The sequence below is a fragment of the Piliocolobus tephrosceles genome, chromosome 5, assembly GCF_002776525.5.
Source record: "Piliocolobus tephrosceles isolate RC106 chromosome 5, ASM277652v3, whole genome shotgun sequence".
NCBI classification, from domain to species: Eukaryota; Metazoa; Chordata; class Mammalia; order Primates; family Cercopithecidae; genus Piliocolobus; species Piliocolobus tephrosceles.
Window position 1 is genome coordinate 19,995,215 of NC_045438.1, and position 18,278 is coordinate 20,013,492.

The 18,278-nt window shown below is 49.4% G+C and overlaps 1 protein-coding gene and 1 long non-coding RNA gene across 2 annotated transcripts in view; one reads left to right on the forward strand and one right to left on the reverse strand.

Moving 5' to 3' along the window:
• LOC111530916 overlaps positions 1–3,905 on the forward strand; it is a 24,944-nt gene extending 21,039 nt beyond the window's left edge. The window contains exon 3 of the long non-coding RNA XR_002728049.2: positions 3,569–3,905. This is a non-coding gene — a long non-coding RNA (uncharacterized LOC111530916). The remainder of the gene's footprint in view (positions 1–3,568) is intronic.
• The window catches only part of THBS2 (thrombospondin 2), a 36,194-nt gene extending 18,142 nt beyond the window's left edge, over positions 1–18,052 (reverse strand). Inside the window, exons 1-11 of the mRNA XM_023198153.2 lie at positions 17,928–18,052; positions 17,662–17,834; positions 14,663–14,736; positions 12,634–13,190; positions 10,192–10,276; positions 6,017–6,213; positions 4,797–4,937; positions 3,939–4,035; positions 1,975–2,145; positions 1,520–1,696; positions 280–453 (exon numbers count right to left, since the gene is read on the reverse strand). Of these exons, the coding sequence (XP_023053921.1) occupies positions 280–453; positions 1,520–1,696; positions 1,975–2,145; positions 3,939–4,035; positions 4,797–4,937; positions 6,017–6,213; positions 10,192–10,276; positions 12,634–13,190; positions 14,663–14,714 (1,651 nt within the window). The 5' untranslated portion in view covers positions 14,715–14,736; positions 17,662–17,834; positions 17,928–18,052. The remainder of the gene's footprint in view (positions 1–279; positions 454–1,519; positions 1,697–1,974; positions 2,146–3,938; positions 4,036–4,796; positions 4,938–6,016; positions 6,214–10,191; positions 10,277–12,633; positions 13,191–14,662; positions 14,737–17,661; positions 17,835–17,927) is intronic.
• Between the last annotated feature and the right edge of the window lie 226 nt (positions 18,053–18,278).

The window sequence follows — 18,278 nt, forward strand, 5'->3', positions numbered from 1 at the left end:
ATTCCACAGGCCACGCCACACAACTACCCACACACCGCATTCCACACTACACAACTACCTGCATTCCACAGGTCATGCCAAATGGCATCTTTTCTGTTTTTACATTAGAAATACAGGAAGACTGAAATACAGATGTTAAAAGCAGTTATCTTCGCGTGTGCAACTAAAAGGGAATGGATTTTTCTTTTCTGTGTTTTTCATCTAGTTTCCCAAAGCGTTTGCGCTTGTCATCAGAACGGAAGCCCGGTTTCAGCACCCCTGCTGCCACCCCTCACTCACCCACGGGGCAGCTCCTCTTGTTGCACATCTGGCGTTCCTGCACGTCCCCCACGCAGGCCTTCCCTCCGTACTGAGGCTCAGGGCTGTTGCAGACCCGGGTGCGCTCCCGGATCCCACCGGCACAGGTGACAGTGCAGGCCGACCACGGGGACCAGGGGCTCCAGCGGCCATCGACTGCGGGGAAAACCAACGGCGGGAGCTCAGAGCAAGGCCCGGGGTGGAGAACGTGAGCTGGCTGAGTGAGAGGGACGAGCAGGTGGGACGTGGTGTTCCCTATACAGCCTCACACACTGGTTTCTCCCCAGGTTGGCTGACTACAGGTCAGAGCGTGATCGCACCACTAAGCCTGCTGCAACAGTGTATTCCAGGAGTGGTGCAGATGACAGCGTTTCCAGTGGTTTTGCTGCGATCTCTTGGCCTCCGGAAGACAAATCATACCACCTCCTCTTTTTAATAAAAGGATTATTATAATAGAGAGGGTCTCACTATGTTGCCCAGGCTGCTCTCAAACTCCTGGCCTCAAGCAATCCTCCTGCCTCAGCCTCCCACGGTGCTGGGATTACAGGTGTGAGCCACCGTGCCCAGCCCCACACCACCATTTACAAGGAGAAGCTCAGAACTCCTCGCCAAGGTGTCCCTCTGCCATGGAGGGTGACCTCAACTCAGAAGCCTGGTGTGACACCGAATGTCCTCGTAGGCAGTATCCATGAGGCGTGAGCACCGCTGAAAGCAGTCCCCACACACCCTCTTTTTCTCAGCACGTCCATGCACTTCCTGAGCCAGGTCTCCTTGGGGAAGCCCTTGATGCTTTGGGCCAAGTGCTCTGTAACTCCCACCCTAGTCTGCACAGATGCAGGGGAAGGCTATTTCAGAGAGACACAGTTCTATGCATCTGCGGTATCCTCTGTCCACACTCACTCCCATCCACACTCCTTACCTGTCCACACTCATTCCCCATCCACACTCACTCCCATGACAGAGCTGCAGTGCTGGCTCATTCTTCTTTTAATTACAGTCTCTCCTGAACCGGGATGAAACGGGACTATCTCAGAGGAGGTTGGCGCTGAGCACAGGTGAGCAGAATTAACCACAAAGGATGGGTCCAGTACTGAGCCAGGCCCGGGATGGCAGCCCCCTTTGCTGCTCGGCTGGGCTGTGCTGGAACAGACCCTGGCACCCCGGATCACTATGAGCTGCCTGCGAACCCACCTACCCAGGGCCCTGTCTTCACCGCACTTACTTGGGCAAGGGGCACCCTGGCAGGCTTTGGTCTCCCGGCCACTCCCTTTGCAATTCTTGCCGCCCATCTGGGGCACTGGGGAGTTGCAGAGACGGATGCGTGTGATGTTGCCGACTCCACAGGTCACAGAGCATGAAGACCAAGGTGACCAGTGGCTCCAGCCGCCGTCCTGCCGGACTAACACAAGAAGCACAGAGAGATCAGGCTGTGCCACCTAGAGGGGCGTTTGCCTGTAAACCATGTGCCTTATTAACCGAGGAGCACCTCACAGCTGCGGAGGAGAGGGAAGAAGAACGCTTCCCATCAGCCGGGAGGAAAAGCCTCGCCTGGCCAGAATCCTTGCAAAGGCCCAGCGCCTCCTGAGGGCAGCTGTGTCCCCGGCCAAGGTCTCAAAGGCTGAGGGAAGCCCGGCCCCACCCCCACAGGCATGAGGGTGTCACATGCCCGACACTCACTGCGGGTGTCACACTTGCTCAGGCTGCAAGCCCGTGTCTGGATGGAGGGTCCCAAGCAGGTGTTGCTGGTGACATCACAGGACCGGCCTCTCTGCTGCGTCCCAGAGCCACACGTCACCGAGCACTCGGTCCACTCTGCCCACGGAGACCAGCCCTCCTCACCGTCCACCGCTGCCAGAGGAAGCAAACACAGTGGAATCAGGCCCTGCCTCGCAGACGTGCCACAGAACAGAACAGGCACAGGGCAGCTGGCGTGGGACCGCAGTTCATGCATCCAGGAATCTGAGGAGCCACTGCCTGGCTGGGGCAGGTGGACGTCCTGGTGGCTGGGCCATGGCTCTGTGGAACTCAAGTCTGTGACCAGCACAGGACTTCAGGGGCTGCCTTTCAAGGGAAGAGCAGAAACGCATTTCTGGGTCTACTGTTGGGTGCTGCGGGGAGCTAAATCCATGTGTGTCCAGGAAAGTCTTCTAATCAATTTTATAAAATAGCTTGCCAAAGACAGTGCTGAATCTTTTCTACCTGAGGTTTCATTAAAGTTATAAAGACTTAATGTATCTCCATGTAACCTCTGTTCACTGATTTACATAATGTAGTGAAACATTTCAATTATTGGTGAAAATTACAGGTCACTTATTTCCAAGTAAACTGAAACAAGCTAATAAAGAGGAGATTCCCTGTAAAGAAATTCCTCACGGGTAATCACAGGCCCCAAATGGAAGGAAAGAGCAACCTGATGCAAGAAATCATTCCCGTAAGGAGAGAAACCCAATGAATGTGCCATGACTCAGTGTTCCAGAAAGCAGGGAAAGAAAAGAAAAATGGTCAAGGTGATCTTTTCCTGGTTATGATGCTCTTGGTAACATAAAATATCTCCTTCTAGTCTAATGTGGGCCATTTAATTATCAAGATTATATTTTTATGCTGTGCCAGGAGCAATCTGGCTTTGTGAATACCTAACAGGCACTTTTATGTGTACTGAATTGTTGATTTTCATTATAAGACTAACCGTATAAGGGATACATTTCCTGCATTTTACAGGCAATAAATCTGAAACTCAGAAATATCCCATTGTATTCGAAATCACAGAGTGGCAGAGCGTGAGCTCTGAGTCCCTTCATTCTCTGTCCACATCAGAGTTAAGGTGTCCTGAGGATGACACAGCTCTGGGGCCACAGGGACATTCTGGGAATGTTTGGGGGATGGTGACTAGTTTAGTTTGGGAGAAGCGTTGCCTGGTCTTGGTGCAGCAGCAACTTGGGGCGTGGACCTGAAGCACCTTGCCAATGGCATGGCACTGGGGAGCCATGGATGGCTCAGGAGCTCTGGGTGGGGTCAGCAGAGCCAACTTGGGAAGGGAACTCGGAGCAGGGGTGGGAGGCAGCACAGAGACCCGAGGGCAGTGTCAGGGCCAACTCAGTCTCTGAACGGGCACTGAGTTTCCAGGGTGGCCTGGGACCCCCCGGGTGTCCACACGTGGTTCCTCTCCATCTCAGGTTCTGTTCCTTGGAACGTATTTCTATCACTTAGAACACGTTCCTCGGGAAACAGTCTTTGGTTTTTGTTTGTCTGATTTCCTATGGTTCTTATCCAGGAGCGTGTGTGCTCAGTGATCACCGCCGTAACACAGTCACAGATCTACGTGTGTTCTCTGACTCAGCTGGGGCTCCATCGAGGCCTGTTCTGGGCTCACCTGCATGAGCCCTGGGCTCAGCTTCCTCGTCTGAGAAGCATCAGGACAGGCCTTCCCACCCCCACGTTCCCAGGGCTTCCACACTCCTTTCTGGCCACGAGTCAGTCCTCAGTGGACGACCAGTGGCCTGGGGTGGGCCCCTGATTCCCTCACCTGTCCTCATGGGGCTGAACCTCACTCTTCTCCGCCAAAACCAGCCAATGAACAAATAAACAAACAAGCATGGACTTCCTAAAAATGCAGGATGCGCTCACTGGCTGGCGATACTCACAGTGGAGGCAGGAGGGGCAGCATTCGCCTTCCACGAAGGACGGGCTGGCGCAGGTCGCAGGCGGGCAGGTGATTTGGTGGCAAATGGTTTTAAATTTCTACAAGTGAAGAAAGGCATGCATGAAACACTCATTTAAAAGCAGGGGACATTGGTACAAGGGCTGACACTAGAAGGAGTCGACAGAATGGCTGAACGTTTTCCATCCTACGGACTGTACGTTACAAACAGAGATGTGAAAATAAGGGCATATTTTTCTCGCATTAGTGCTCAGAGCCTAACAAGAACAGGGCCCCCAGATGGCTCTCTGCATCCATTCCATTCCTTTCTCCCTTCACGGAGCAGCAAGGAAGCAACAGAGAGCTCCACGCTTTCTGGAAGGAGGGAAGAAAAGACAGGCAGCAGGAACTCCCGTTATCTAAGGTAACTCTGAGGCCACTGTTAGCAGAAATAGAGTGACACTAAAAGCTAAATTGTCTGTCTATAAGACTTCAGGCAGTGGCTTGTATTTCCCCTAAATGTTTCTGCTGAGCCTCAGGCTGTGTCAGAACCGAATGGAATTAAATGCGGAGTCTAGGACCATGTCTGGCTTCTCTGTTCCTCCTGTTTCTAACCCACTAGTGACGCTGGCCAGATCGTTCCCCGCTCTCTGGGCTCTGGTTCTTTATGTGCAAACAAAGAGGTTGATTCGAGTCATAAATATGGTTCCTGGCCCGTCTGTGGTTCTTGCACTCAGATTTCCTCACATAGCTGAACAGGTTTTACACATCCGCACTGAACGCTGGCATTTCCAGGCAGTCAAGCTCTGCCGAGTGTCCAGTGGTGGCCTCCTCCCCCGAGAGCTGAATTCTGGGGCCTCACCTTGCAGGTACACGTGGTGCAGCTGTCCACCACCCATGTCTCATTTTCCGCAAAGAACCGGCCATCCTGCCAGCAAGCTGACATGTTCCTTGTCTTAGGAGGGCCACCAATGAGCTCCCAGAGAAACTGGTTATCGTTTGACTGGAAAATCAAGTGAAATATTTAAGTATAGACAAGAAAACAACATATTTAGTCATCATGCTTGTGGATGAAAAACAAAGTTCCTCCTTCATTAAAAAGCTCTAAAGTCAAGTAGGACTTGACTTATCCCTGGGAGGAAGTTCCAGAAGCTGCCCTCTATCCTCATGGAGCTTTCTGAGCCAGTGCCACAGCTTATCACCGCCTGGGCTTCTGCAATGACCCATCCACCTGCCTTCCAGGGGAGTGGAAACTCCGCAGCTCACATCACACCTGGGTCAGTGCAGAGCAACGCTGGGGCTCCTTCAAATGGGGACCCAAGGTGGGGCTGGGGGTGGGAACAAGGTCCCCAGGCAGTAGCCATAAGGACAGGCAGGGATACAGCCAACCTCCTGCCCTCGCCGCCCTCCCTGCCCCGGGCTCCTGCCCTCACAGCCCTCCTAGCCCCGGGTTCCATCTCCTGGCATCATTTACTTCGTGTCCTCTGGGTACAAGTGACAGTCAGCATCACTGCGCCCTGGTTAGCCATGTGGACTTCGTGGGGCACCGTGGCCCAGAGCACCTCATTATGTTCAATCCCTTCCTCTAAACTGCGAGCTGCCCGTCCTGAGCCCTGCAGGCATCCCTCACTCTTCCTGGCCATGCTGTGCTGCTAAAACGCATTTCACTCCTGCCAGCCTCACAGGGACTTCCCAACCTGCTTCTTCAGCTACTCCAACATGTTGTCCTTTAAATAAAAGTATTTTCCTCTGCAGGTGCGTGTGTGTGTGTGTGTGTGTGTGTGTGTACACTCGTACCTACAGATTTACTGAGGAGGTAAATTTCCCCAAATTAAGAATTTACTTTGGAGACTGTGCCCAGGACTGTTTTCCTTGGGAATACTTCCCTAGATCTACCCAACTTCCCTCTAACAACGCTGAATATTGAGCAAAGGTCCCGGCAGAGGCCTCCCCTGAGAACTGTGGGTTTTTACATCGAGCACCAGGCACCGCCAGGCCAGGGAGTGTTGAGACCCGCCGAGATGGGCCAGCGGCGGAGCTGCCCGTGCCCTGTGACCCCTGCAGCCCCACGCGTGCACCCACCACTCTCTTGAGGTTCTCGCTGAGCTGGTTCACGAGGACGTGGAGCCCGGAGAGCTCCTGGACCATGTTCCCCAGCTCCTCGCAGGAGCGTTCGCACACCTCGGGCCTCCTCTCCGAGCTGGGGCCCACGTACTCGGTGGTGACATGTGGACCCAGGCGCAGTGTCTCCGTGTTCTCACTGATGGCGTTGATCTCAGCTGAGGGGAGGCACAGAAGGGCCGTGAGCGTCACGGAGGATGTGGCCAGCAGCAGGGGCCGGAACCACAGGGAGGATGACCTGCTCTGGTTCCCAGAGAGGCCTGGTGCTGGGTGACACCAGGAACAGCAGGGACAGGGGAGAGCGGCTGTTTCCCACACTGCCACGCGTCACAGAAGGAGCAGAGCTGCAGTTAGCTTAGGAGTGGGGAGACGCAGCAGTATAGGACAGGCCCACACAGTCCAAACACAGAAGCAGGAGCGGCCATGCATGTCACTCAGACCCAGGTCCCCTCTTTCCAAAGCTTCCAACCACAAATCTGCTTCTTGAACAACACATCCCCCGCAAGTTCTGACGGCTCCTCTAGACTCTTCATCCTTTTTATTTTCATCCCCAAACACCCTTTCTTACGGCTCCTTGCTCTGCTTTAAAGAAAATTCACGGCCGGGCGCGGTGGCTCAAGCCTGTAATCCCAGCACTTTGGGAGGCCGAGACGGGCGGATCACGAGGTCAGAAGATCGAGACCATCCTGGCTAACACAGCGAAACCCCGTCTCTACTAAAAAATACAAAAAACTAGCCGGGCGAGTTGGCGGGCACCTGTAGTCCCAGCTACTCGGGAGGCTGAGGCAGGAGGATGGCGTAAACCCGGGAGGTGGAACTTGCAGTGAGCTGACATCCGGCCACTGCACTCCAGCCTGGGCGACAGAGCGAGACTCCGTCTCAAATAAAAAAAAAAAAAAAAAAAAGAAAATTCACTCATCCTCTTGCTGAAACAGCCGGTCCCCTCGAGACTGTGCCTTGCTGGTCCCAGCCTTCCCACCTTCCCATCTTCCCATCTTCTCCCTGCTCCCACCTTCCCCTGGCTCCCACCTTCCCACCGCTCCTACCTTCCCACCTTCCCACCTTCCCACCGCTCCTACCTTCCCACCTTCCCACCTTCCCACCTTTCCACCGCTCCCTCTGAAGCCCTATATCGTGGGACCTGGATGGGTATGGCGTGTAATTTACAAATTGACCCAAGGCAAGTTGGGGACTGAGGCAGGCCCCGTCTTCAGGTTCAGTGGGGCCTGCATGGACGCAGTCGGGGCCCAGGCTCTACGCCGGAGCTCACCTCACGCCCATCTAGGACTCCGCTCCCTCTTAGGGGTGAGGATCCCGTCTTTGAAATGCCTGACTTCTCGACAGTCCATTATTGAGGAATGACTTACACATTTTACAGCACTGTCAGGCATTCCGTGATCGAGTTTTCATCACTTGGTTATAAACTGTGCTGCAATTCACATTAAGCTCAGAAGCTTCCCCTCAGTTCATCATGCCCATAACCATGTACAATCAGGTCAATATCAATGTATTAGCAAAGCGAGAGAAACCACCCTGAGTGGATTTTACCCAGCACACTGATCTGTAGCTAACCTAGGGTATTTGCTTTTCATTCTTTTAAAAGTTAAACTAAAGACCGCATATATCTTTGCTTCTGCTCCGGCTCTGACAGGAATGTAGTTTTACTTGGTAGTAAAACCTTCCAACTAGCTTGCATTTCTCCAGGCTTCTGCCAATATTCTCAGTTGTAAAATAATAATGGCTCAGGCTCTTCACAAGGTTACTCTCACTTTTAACAAACAGTGATGAAGGGAGTGTCATTACCAAGCACCATTCCATGAAGTAGCTGTTTCTGTAAAGACCCATTTTCCTCAAGTCTGACACAACCATTGGAGAAGAAGTCTTCGTTGGCAAAGATCTCCAAATGGGACATCAGCATCCACCTGGCTTTGAGCAGACTAATTCAGGGTTGATGGCCACATATGGTAGGTAGATATATGTATATAGATCCATACTTATTCTACATCTGGAGATAACAGATCTAGATTTCTCTGTAAGTTTGGGTTTTTTTTTTTTTTTTTTTTTTGGAAGATCTAAGAGTTTCCCATAAGTTTTAAAGGTTGCCTTTTAATAGTTCCAGGGATTATTCACTGGTTCTAATGAGCCTAGGAAATACCTGCTGAAGGAGACTGCACCTGCTAGGGCGTATGCTGGTAACACACACACACACACGCACACACGCACAAGGTGTTTGCTTATATAGAGTTGTAAGTCGTGTTTGTCATAGTAGGTTAGTTTTACTCACTAACCATTATGACAACTAATTCAACGTGCCATAGACAACCTTTGCGCTAGTTTAACTGAACCCACGTGAAATTATGGTACGAACGTGTGATTAGGAACACCGCAAAGGGTATATTTTCTTTCATACAAATATTTGCATATATGTTTTGTTTATAAAATAATAAACATATATTTGCATAATGTTTTGTTTATAAAAACATATTTGCATATATGTTTTGTTTATAAAAACAATATTTTTCTATATTAGTGAAAATACACACACACAGACACACACACCCACATACATACATATAAATATATCAGACTGAAAACATTATTGCAACAAAAAGTACCCAAAAGCCCCACAGCCACCTGCACCCCAGGAGCCCTGGGAAGAGCACTGCCTCATGAAGATGAGGCCCTGGCACTCAGAGTGCTGAAGCCAAGATAACTCCGCCTGTGCTGGAAATCACCCCTCAGGTCACAGGCACAGCGAGGGTCATGGCGGGGTGAAAGTCGGAGCTGGGATGAGGGTTGGTCTTAGAACACCCTTCTCCCTGCACTGATGATCAAATGTCTCCTTGTTCTCTTTCCCCGCAGGACATGCACAGCAATCAGGACCTGCAAAGTGTAACTGAGGAGTGGGCTACGCACCCCGGTTCTGAAGTAGGCAGTGGGATCACAGAGTCATTGTGCATCAAAGATACCAAATCCCACATCTTCCTGATGACATAACAATTTACACTTGTCATAATTTGGAATTGAAATGGCCTGGCTGGCCTTCATGCGCACACAGCCACACCGTGTGGCAGACGTGAGCTCCGCTTTGAGGCTGTCAGACCCCGGCAGCAGCCCTGCTGCCTGCTCTCTGGGGAGCTGAACGCGGCAGCCACACAGCACCCCCTTGGGCGCCAGACTTCATCTTTGTAAAACGAAGAAAGTGAAAGTACGCATCTCACGTAGTGACTCTGAAGATTAAATGATGTATGGTATTTAATGAACCTGTCATAGCAACCTTCGGAATGAAATGCTCAAGAAAATGTTGGAAAGTATGCTTGGAAATGTCATTCACAGTTGTAACTAACAGAAAAGGTGAGATCATCTGTCAATGATTTAAGTAGCACAGATTTCCATCATATGATGGAGATAACAACTATGAACAGTATAAGAAAACTTCTAGGCCGGGAGCAGTGGCTCACGCCTGTAATCCTAGCACTTTGGGAGGCCGAGGTAGGTGGATCACAAGGTCAGGAGATCAAGACCATCCTGGCTAACACTGTGAAATCCCATCTCTACTAAAAATACAAAAAAAATTAGCCAGGCATGGTGGCGGGCGACCATAGTTCCAGCTACTTGGGAGGCTGAGGCAGGAGAATGATGTGAACCCAGAAGGTGGAGCTTGCAATGAGTGGAGATCGTACCACTGCACTCCAGCCTGGGGGACAGAGCAAGACTCCGTCTCAAAAAAAAAAAAAAAAAAAGAAAAGAAAAACTTCTATAAGTCAAGTTCAACAAATATCTATGACTTTCCTTAGGCAGACGAGCATCACACATTAATATGCTGGAAAAGTTGCCTATATTTAAAGTCATATTAAAGTACCAGCTATTTATATTTTGTCTTCTATAATAAAATTGTTTGGATTATTAAAATCTGCTTAAAATTAACCGTTTAATCAATTTATTATTTTCAGATATCAATATGTCTAAGGTGACCAGCTAACTCACTCAAAGACAATAGTGGTAGTTCCAAATATTTTTACTTAAATTTTTACAAGCATGCATGCACATACATACACACACACACACATACATCATGTCACAATAGAAACCCATCCAAGCCAGTAAATAAAATGCATTTTTCAAAACACACCTACCTCCCTGGCCTTGCTGGCAACCCTTCTTGCTTAGAATATCTTCCACTGAGTTTTCAAACACTAGGTGGACATTCTGAAGCAAACCCTGTAAATACATCCAAGCAGAAAAATAGAGCAACAGATAAACATCCAATGCTTGATGCCAAGCTAACTGACATTCTAAAAATACAAGACACAATCTTCAAGTAGTGAAAGTATTTCCTTCTATGTAGCAGGTTTGCAGTCTCTTTATAATCAGTTTTTCTGTATATAGTACTTTTGAAATTTTGGTTTTGAGCATGACACAAGAAATGGAAGTGTAATGTAAGAAATCTACCTAGAAGGAAGTGTTTCATAAATGAGTGAGATGGCCCTTGGAGAGCTGTGGCCTGCTGTGTGTTCTGGGCATGTTCCCATGGACGTTCAAGGCCATTCTTTCCTTGCAAGTCACCACGATTAGCGAGTTTCTGCATTGGACTAAGGAGCTCACAGAGGCCCACTGGTCCACTCAGAGACACAGACCCTGGGCCTGCAGGAGCGCCTTCCGCAGCTGAGTTATGGTGGGGCTGGACCAATCCTATATGGTATGGAATTCCCAGGCACCCAGGAGAGATTAACTCAAAATCAAGCTACGCATCTCTAGGTCTTTTACTCAGATTACTGAGTTTAACCATGTACTTATTTCCAAGGCCCTACATGTCTGGGAGGGAGCAATGTACCACACCCTATTGTGATTCTAAACACCTGCAGTTTAAGGAAGATTCATTTCCAAACATATTTTAACCAACATGGACATGAAACCATTCCCTCATAAATCAATAGCCCTTTCCCTTGGAAAAGGGCACCTGCTACTTTGCTCTCCCATCATTTCGCTACTAAAGCAAACATTTAGGAGTGGTTTTGGTCGTGATCAGAAGAGTCTGGGATTGCTAGAAACATTGGAATAGGGTTGATTCCCTGATCATCGAACCAGCCCTCAATCCCAACTGATGGTTATTAGTGCAGTCAGGAAAGCACAGCTGGGGCGGCCCTCTCTGATTAATCGTGACTTAGGCGTGCGTTGTGTGTGTGCGCGCACTTGTGGGTGGTGTTTGCACATGAAGGGGTGAGTGCATGTGTGAAAGTATGTATGTGCTGACAACTGCCTGTGGCTCTGCATGCGTTGTGTGTGCCTGTGTGCCTGTGTGTGCATGTGTGCCTATGTGTGTACACATGCGTGGTGGACGTATGTGTATGCATGAGTTCACATGTGTAGTTTGTGTGTGTATACGTGTGCATGAGTGTGTGTGCATGTGTGCTCATGTGTCTGTACATCTGTGGTTCTGTGTGTGCTTCTATATGTGTGTTTATGTGTGTGTGGGGGATGTGAGTGAATGTGAGTGTATGTATGGTGTTTATGTGTGTAGGTGTGTGCATGTGTGTGACTGTGTATGGTGCTTTTGTGCACATGTGTGTATGTGTGTGTTCACATGTGTGTGATGTGTGTGCATTGCATGGCTGTGTGTGGTGTGTGCACATCTATTTTGTCCACATGTCTGTATAAGTGCCTATATATGGTTGTGTGCACATGTGCATGTGTGAGTGTATGTTCACATGTGTGCGGTGTGTGTGTGCATGTGTGGCACGTGCACACATCTGTGTGAATGTGAGTGTATGCATGGTGTTTATTTGTGTATGTGCATGTATGCCCATGTAGGGTGTGTGTACATGTGCATGTGTGTGTTCACATGCATGTCTGTGGTGTGCATGCGTGCACATGAGTGTGTGAATGGTGTTTATGTGGGTCTGCATGTGCATGTGTGTGCACATGTACGGTGTTTGTGTGCACACTGGCATGCATATGTGAGGGTGTGTTCACATGCATGTGTATGTGGTGACGTGTGTGTCTGTGCATGTGTTGTGTGGTGTGTGTACATGTGTGATGTATATGCATATGCGAGTGTGAGTGCATATGCAGTGTTTGTGTATATGTCTCTATGTGTGTTCATGTGTTTGTGTGCATGTGTGTTCGCGTGTGTGTGTGATGTGTGCATGTGTGATGTATATACATATACAAGTGTGAGTGCATATGCTGTGTTTGTGTATATGTCTCTGGATGTGTGTTCGTGTGTGTGCATGCGTGTTCACGTGTGTGTGTGTTGTGTGCATGTGTGATGGATATACACATGCGAGTGTGAGTGCATATGCAGTGTTTGTGTATACGTCTTTGGATGTGTGTTCATGTGTTTGTGTGCATGTGTGTTCGTGTGTGTGCGGTGCATGTGCACGTGTGCACATGCCTGTGGTTGCATGTGGTGTGCAGTGTGTGTATGCATGCATGTGAGCACGTGTGTGGAGGTGCAGTGTTCTTCTCTAAGGCCAGGCTCCGCCTGGTCAAGCATCGCATCACCAGAGGCACTCGAGGATCAGTTCCCAGCAAAGCTCTTTCCTCCCTCACCGTGGCCGCCTCCCTGCAGAGCGTACCCTAAAGTGACTCTCTCTGGCAGAGCCTTTGGCCACGTACATCCGGCTCTTTTCCGCCTGCAGGTGCTCGTAGAAGGGCTCGTCCAGAGCGAAGCTGTCTATGAGGTCGCAGCCCACGTGCAGGCTGTAGGTCTCGCCAGCCACCTGCACGGTGACGTTCTTCCACTGCGAGTCAGCCAGGCCCACGTCCTCCAGGGAGACCACGTGCCGGGTGCCGTCGATCCAGTAGGTGAGGTCCAGCGTGTCCGCAGGGCCATTGGAGACGATCTCGAACTGCCTCTGGGAGAGACCGGGGCCCTCCAGAGCCAGCAGCGTGCCCCTGGACTTGCCGTCCTGCTTGAGCTGGGCCGTGAGGAAGAAGCCCTCCTTCTGCCGCATGGTCCTGGTGATCTTGCTGAGGTCCTCCGCGTTCACCGGGGGGATGTAGTCGAAGCGCACGAAGCGGTAAGCCGGCACGCCGGGGTCGGGCCCGCGGAACTGCTTGGCGCCAATGGTCTTGCGGTTGATGTTGCTGATACTGAAAAGGTCGAAGGTCGTGCCTTTGTCCTGGTGACCAGCTGCAAAGGGAACCGCAGTGCAGAAGGTGACGTAGGGGAAGAGGGCGACGTTGGCCAGACCCAGGGTGACAAACCAGAACCTCCTGTGTAAGGAAATTAACCAGGCCTCCCAATATCCCACAGCTTCTCTCCCTCTTTTATAGGAATGCTAGAGCCCTCTCTGATGAAAAGCCACTATCTGATGAATCTCTGATGAAAAGCCACTGCCAGTGCCGCTATTCAGAGTGTGGTCCCAACGCAGATGCGGGTCTGTGGGGTCAGCTTCTGTCCCTGGCTGGTGGAGGAGCGTGTGCCAGAAGGTAAATCGGTGGGGCCAGGCAGCGCCCTGTCCGTGTAGCTGGCCCTTCACATAGCCCCACCTTCGTGGTGAGGGAATCCGGGCCTCGACTGACATTCTGGCACATGTCCCAAGTCACTCTGTCTGGCTCTTCCATCTCGGATCTGAGGCTGAAAAGCAGCCCTCCTCTCTGCCAGTTGATTGCTCAGGAAATAAATAAATGAATGAATAACTAGGAAAGACATGGATCTTTAGCCTTGCTATTGATAAAGTGTCTGAAAGCCGCTCAATCGTATGTTGCTTTCTTGTTGAGATCCACTGCCTAAAACCTGTTATGTTAGCAAGTTGCTATTTTGTAAAAATGTATTCTCCAACTCTTAATGCACCCTGTGGGTAAGGATCTGAAAGAGTGATCAGTGTCCAGTACAGAAACAAATGGTTTTAACTCACCACCTAGGCTATTGGCAAGAAAAGTGATCAGACCTTACCAAAATCATAACAGTTTAAATAATTCAAAGTAATACACTGAACGGAAAGTTTAAACAAAGCCTTCCTTTTCATCTAATATTTGGCAAATTAGAACAGTATAATACACAGTGTTGCTGATAGAAGTGGGCATGGGACCACTTTCCATAGAGTTACTTGGCAAGAATTAAAAGTTTTGATTCAGCAATTCTAATTTTGTAACCTATCCAAAGGATATAATCACAAATGCTACTTAAGATTTATCCACGTCAGTATTTTTTGTGTCACCATTTATGCTAATGAAAATAAACCAATCTAAGTGGGAATTGATTGAAAAAGATCAGGCTTCATCTGTGATGAAATATTACGTGGTCATTAAAAATCGTACTGTAGAAAAGTAAACACATGGGAAAATATTTAAAGGAGAAAGAAAGTGGAGCAAAAATAATTCAACAAACATCAAATACTTGCAGTGCTGTGAACATCCTCTACAGAAAAAAAGGATAAACTGTGCAACTCTAAGTGGAATGGCATTTTTCTCTAACACCTGAATTTTCCAAAGATAAATTATCTCATGTCATATTGGCTCTGAAGTAAGTTACTATTAAGGAGCTAGAAGGTCCTCACGGGTAAAAATTGTCCAACCACACACTTTATTTTGTCGTCTCTCCCCTTGCAGCTAAGCCACATCTCACAAGCCCGAGAGACCACGGGCTCTGAGGAGACTCACCTTGCGTGCTGGGCCACACCCACAGAGCCAGCAGGACCAGCCCCCAGACCATCCTGCCTCCTGCAGTTTAGCTCCTGGGGATACAGGAAACCTTTGTTAGTGATGAGTCCACAGCTGCAACCCTGCCCATGAGGGAGACTGGCCCAGTGACTCACATGACCATTGAAAAACAGTTTGCATATCAAACTCAGCACCAACTGGATTTGTGGGAAACTAAGAGCTAAGGAGGAAATTTACTTTTCAAGCAGGATTCTTCTAACTATAACTAAGATTTGTTGGGCTAGCATTCGCCGGCAAGCACTGTGCTCATCACGTTCTAAATATTCCTATTATTTCATCTTCATAATAGCCGGGGAGGTAAGGGGTGCTCTAATTGTCCTCATGTTACGGATGAGCAAATGGACGATGGGCAAGGTCAGCGCTTGCCCGGAGTAATTCTGTTCATACGACTCGTAGACAGGACTTAGATCTAGAAAGTTTGAATTTAGAAAAATATCCAGCCTGACAAAAATAATCTGTGAAAGCATTTTGTGTAAATATCTAGAAAAAAAAAGTTACGCATAACCTAATTAAACAGAATAAATACTAACTGTAAAAAAAGTTAGAAATAAACTTAATTTGGTGAATTATACTTACAAAAAAACAGAACACTTGGCTTAGCCATCATTTTGACCCCGCTTTTTTATTTTCCTGCAGGCCTGTTTTTCCATTCTTGGGGATTTTAAGTTGGCACAGCTCAGTGGAGGCTGGACCCGGAGTCAGGAGACGTGGCCCAATGCCCTGCTGCACGATTAACCGTGTGGGTCTCAGCTTCTCCTCTCCCGAGGGAGCATGAGCCTGCGGGTCCCAGGGCTCCCCACGTCCCTTCCAGCAATTGGTCACACCCTGCCCCAGGTTGAAGCAAAGACTGAGACCCCAATTCTTCCCATATTTCGAATAGCAAAGGCTGTTAACTTCTCACTGTTAATCCAAGGACTCTCCCTCTCCAGAAACACCATTTGGTAACCTGGAAATCCTCACCTTCCAGGAATAGAGAAACGTTCCCCAGAAGAAATGCTTGGCAGCACCTCCAGACTCCGCACCCATCTGCTCCCTGGACCCCCCTCCAACTCATCTGCTCCCCGGCCCCCCCGCAACCCATCTGCTGTCCCCAGTGCCACCCCCGTGGTCCTTGGTGATTGTTTCATCTGTCCTGGCTCCGGAAGCAGCACAGCCCACTGCCGGCCGGCGGAGGCCATCACCAGGCTGAGCAATGCTGAGCACCAGCTATGCAACCTAGGAAAGCTTACTTAACCTCTCTGTCTCAGTTTCCTCATCTGTAGAAATATAGCATCATGTAAAACGCCTACCTCATTGGGTTGTTATGAGAGATGAATTCAGCAAACGAATCTTCACCAGGGGCTGACTTAGCCCAGCAAGCCACAGGCATGGGTTATAGGAGCAGAATGTGTCTCTGGGTCTGGGGCAATTTCTACTCTAAATGCCCAAGGCAGCCGCAGTCATAATGGTGGTGCTGACAGGACCTTTCTATGGAGCTCTTAAGAGGGTTTAATGACATGAGTGAACACTTGACCATGAGCTTAGAACAGTACCTGCACACAGTAAGCACCACAGAGAGGTGTTAGAATACACAGCTCAGGTACAGCCTTGGCAGGCTCCTCCCAGCTCTCCACCTCATCAGCCCACACTGCCGGACACATCGCAGTCCCCTAAGGATAGCTGTGTGGGGCTGGCCCTGCAGAGGCCAGCCAAGAACAGGATGGCAAACGCGAAAGTTCTGGATGCCCAGCTTCATAAGGACAGGTTGGAAAAAGTAAAGCAAACTCCTCTGACAAAACCAGATCCTACTGTCTCTGCCTTGAAGTGGATTCTTCCAAGAGCAGGAGTCTAACAAAGCATCCACCGCTGAGGATTGTTAAAGGACAGTGAGGCTCCATGCCACAGGAAGGATGAGCAGCCGGGCTGCCTGGCCTCAGCCCATCCAGGGACACCGGGCAGGGATGGAGCCACGGACGAGCCAGTGCCGCTCACCCCTGCCCCAGCCTCTGCACGCCACGCATCTTTGTTTTTCCAAAAGAAAGATTTCAGTGCCTGTCTGCAGCAGAATGTAGTTTGAATTTGCAAAGGTCTTTGAAAACTCTTTTCAGTTGAACAATCAAAGTAAAAGATAACTTTGCAGAGAGCTAATAGTTTACCTGCCGTCCCCCACCAAGAGCAGTCTGATGAAACAGCAGACTCCTGGGTGCTCAGCCCCCAGCCCTGGGCGGCCAAACCCACCTTCCTTAAGTGGTAGCCAGGCAACCCACCAGCTGGCTTTTCATATGCAAACTGCCGCAAAACTGTTAAAAGTCGCTGTGTGTCCCGGCAGTCACAGGACTCTGCATAGACTTACCACAAATACTCTCTAGTTAGGTTCAAAACCACTTTTCAGCTACGAATGATGTAAACGATCAGTCTCTCTGTCATGTACTAATAATGATGTTAACAATCAGAGTCTCTCTCTAATCTACGAATCATGTTCATCAGAGATCAGAGTCTCTCTCTAATCTACTAATAATGTTAACAATCAGAGTCTGTCTCTAATCTCCGGTTACTTTTTGGATACTCCGGGAGTGGTTTCTGATTCCCTCCTCAATAACAAACTCTCGTGTGGTATCTTCTTATTCTGAAGCTGAAAACATAAAGCCTTTACCAGGCTCCCAGGCAGGTATGTGCATTACAATAGCAGCAACCACAACCCTCAGAGAGGAAGGGGTGCCGGGCCGGGCGGCGAAAGGAGCCGCAGAGGAAAAGCTTAGCGGCCGCCACGTGCCTTGCTCTTCCAGTGGGCAGTCAAAACTCCACGTGAAGAAAGGCTGGCCGTTTAGTGTTAATAGATGCACCCCCCACCTTAAGAATCTCTATAGCTCTTTTTTCTTCTCCCCTTGTTAGAGTTCCAGAGCTCTAATTTCTTAAACTTGGAGCACGATGAAATAATTGAGTTTAAGAAATAATCATACCTGGTTTGCTAAAAAGATGCAGTGATGACTGATTTCAGGGTTCCGGACTGAGTCAGAAAGGCTCAGGCTCTGCTGGAGCGAGAGACCGGCCCCGCCGTGCAGGACGCTCCGGTGGACGTGGCCGAGCGGCTCCCGGGCAGTGCGGCTTTATACGCCGCTTCTCCTGTGCAGTGCTGTCAATCAGACACACGAGGAAGCACGTTTAATTCATTCCTTCGAAGGAATGACATCATCCCCCTTCTGATCTCACCATTTGCTCCGAGTACCTGCTGCAGGGGTCCAAGTCCAGCCCCTCTGTACTGGAGGCCGCCTCCTCCTCCTGCACCCCGGCCCCTGCCAGACAGGCCTGGGAGGAGCCAGACAGAGAGAGGGAAGGCAGGGACTCACTTTTCCTGTCTTCTCTCAGGAAATAAGATGCTATAAATAACACTAGCAAGATTGGCTAGAACGCCTCATTTTGCTTAAGAGAAAAAAATGCAAGTTCTATGCCTTAAATATGTTTTGAATTATTCAATGTGATATCGGCCTTTCTAAACCAAATGACTCTCAATAACACATAAAATACATCGGTGAGTATCAATAATTAGTCTGTATATTAATAAAGTTATTATGGTCAA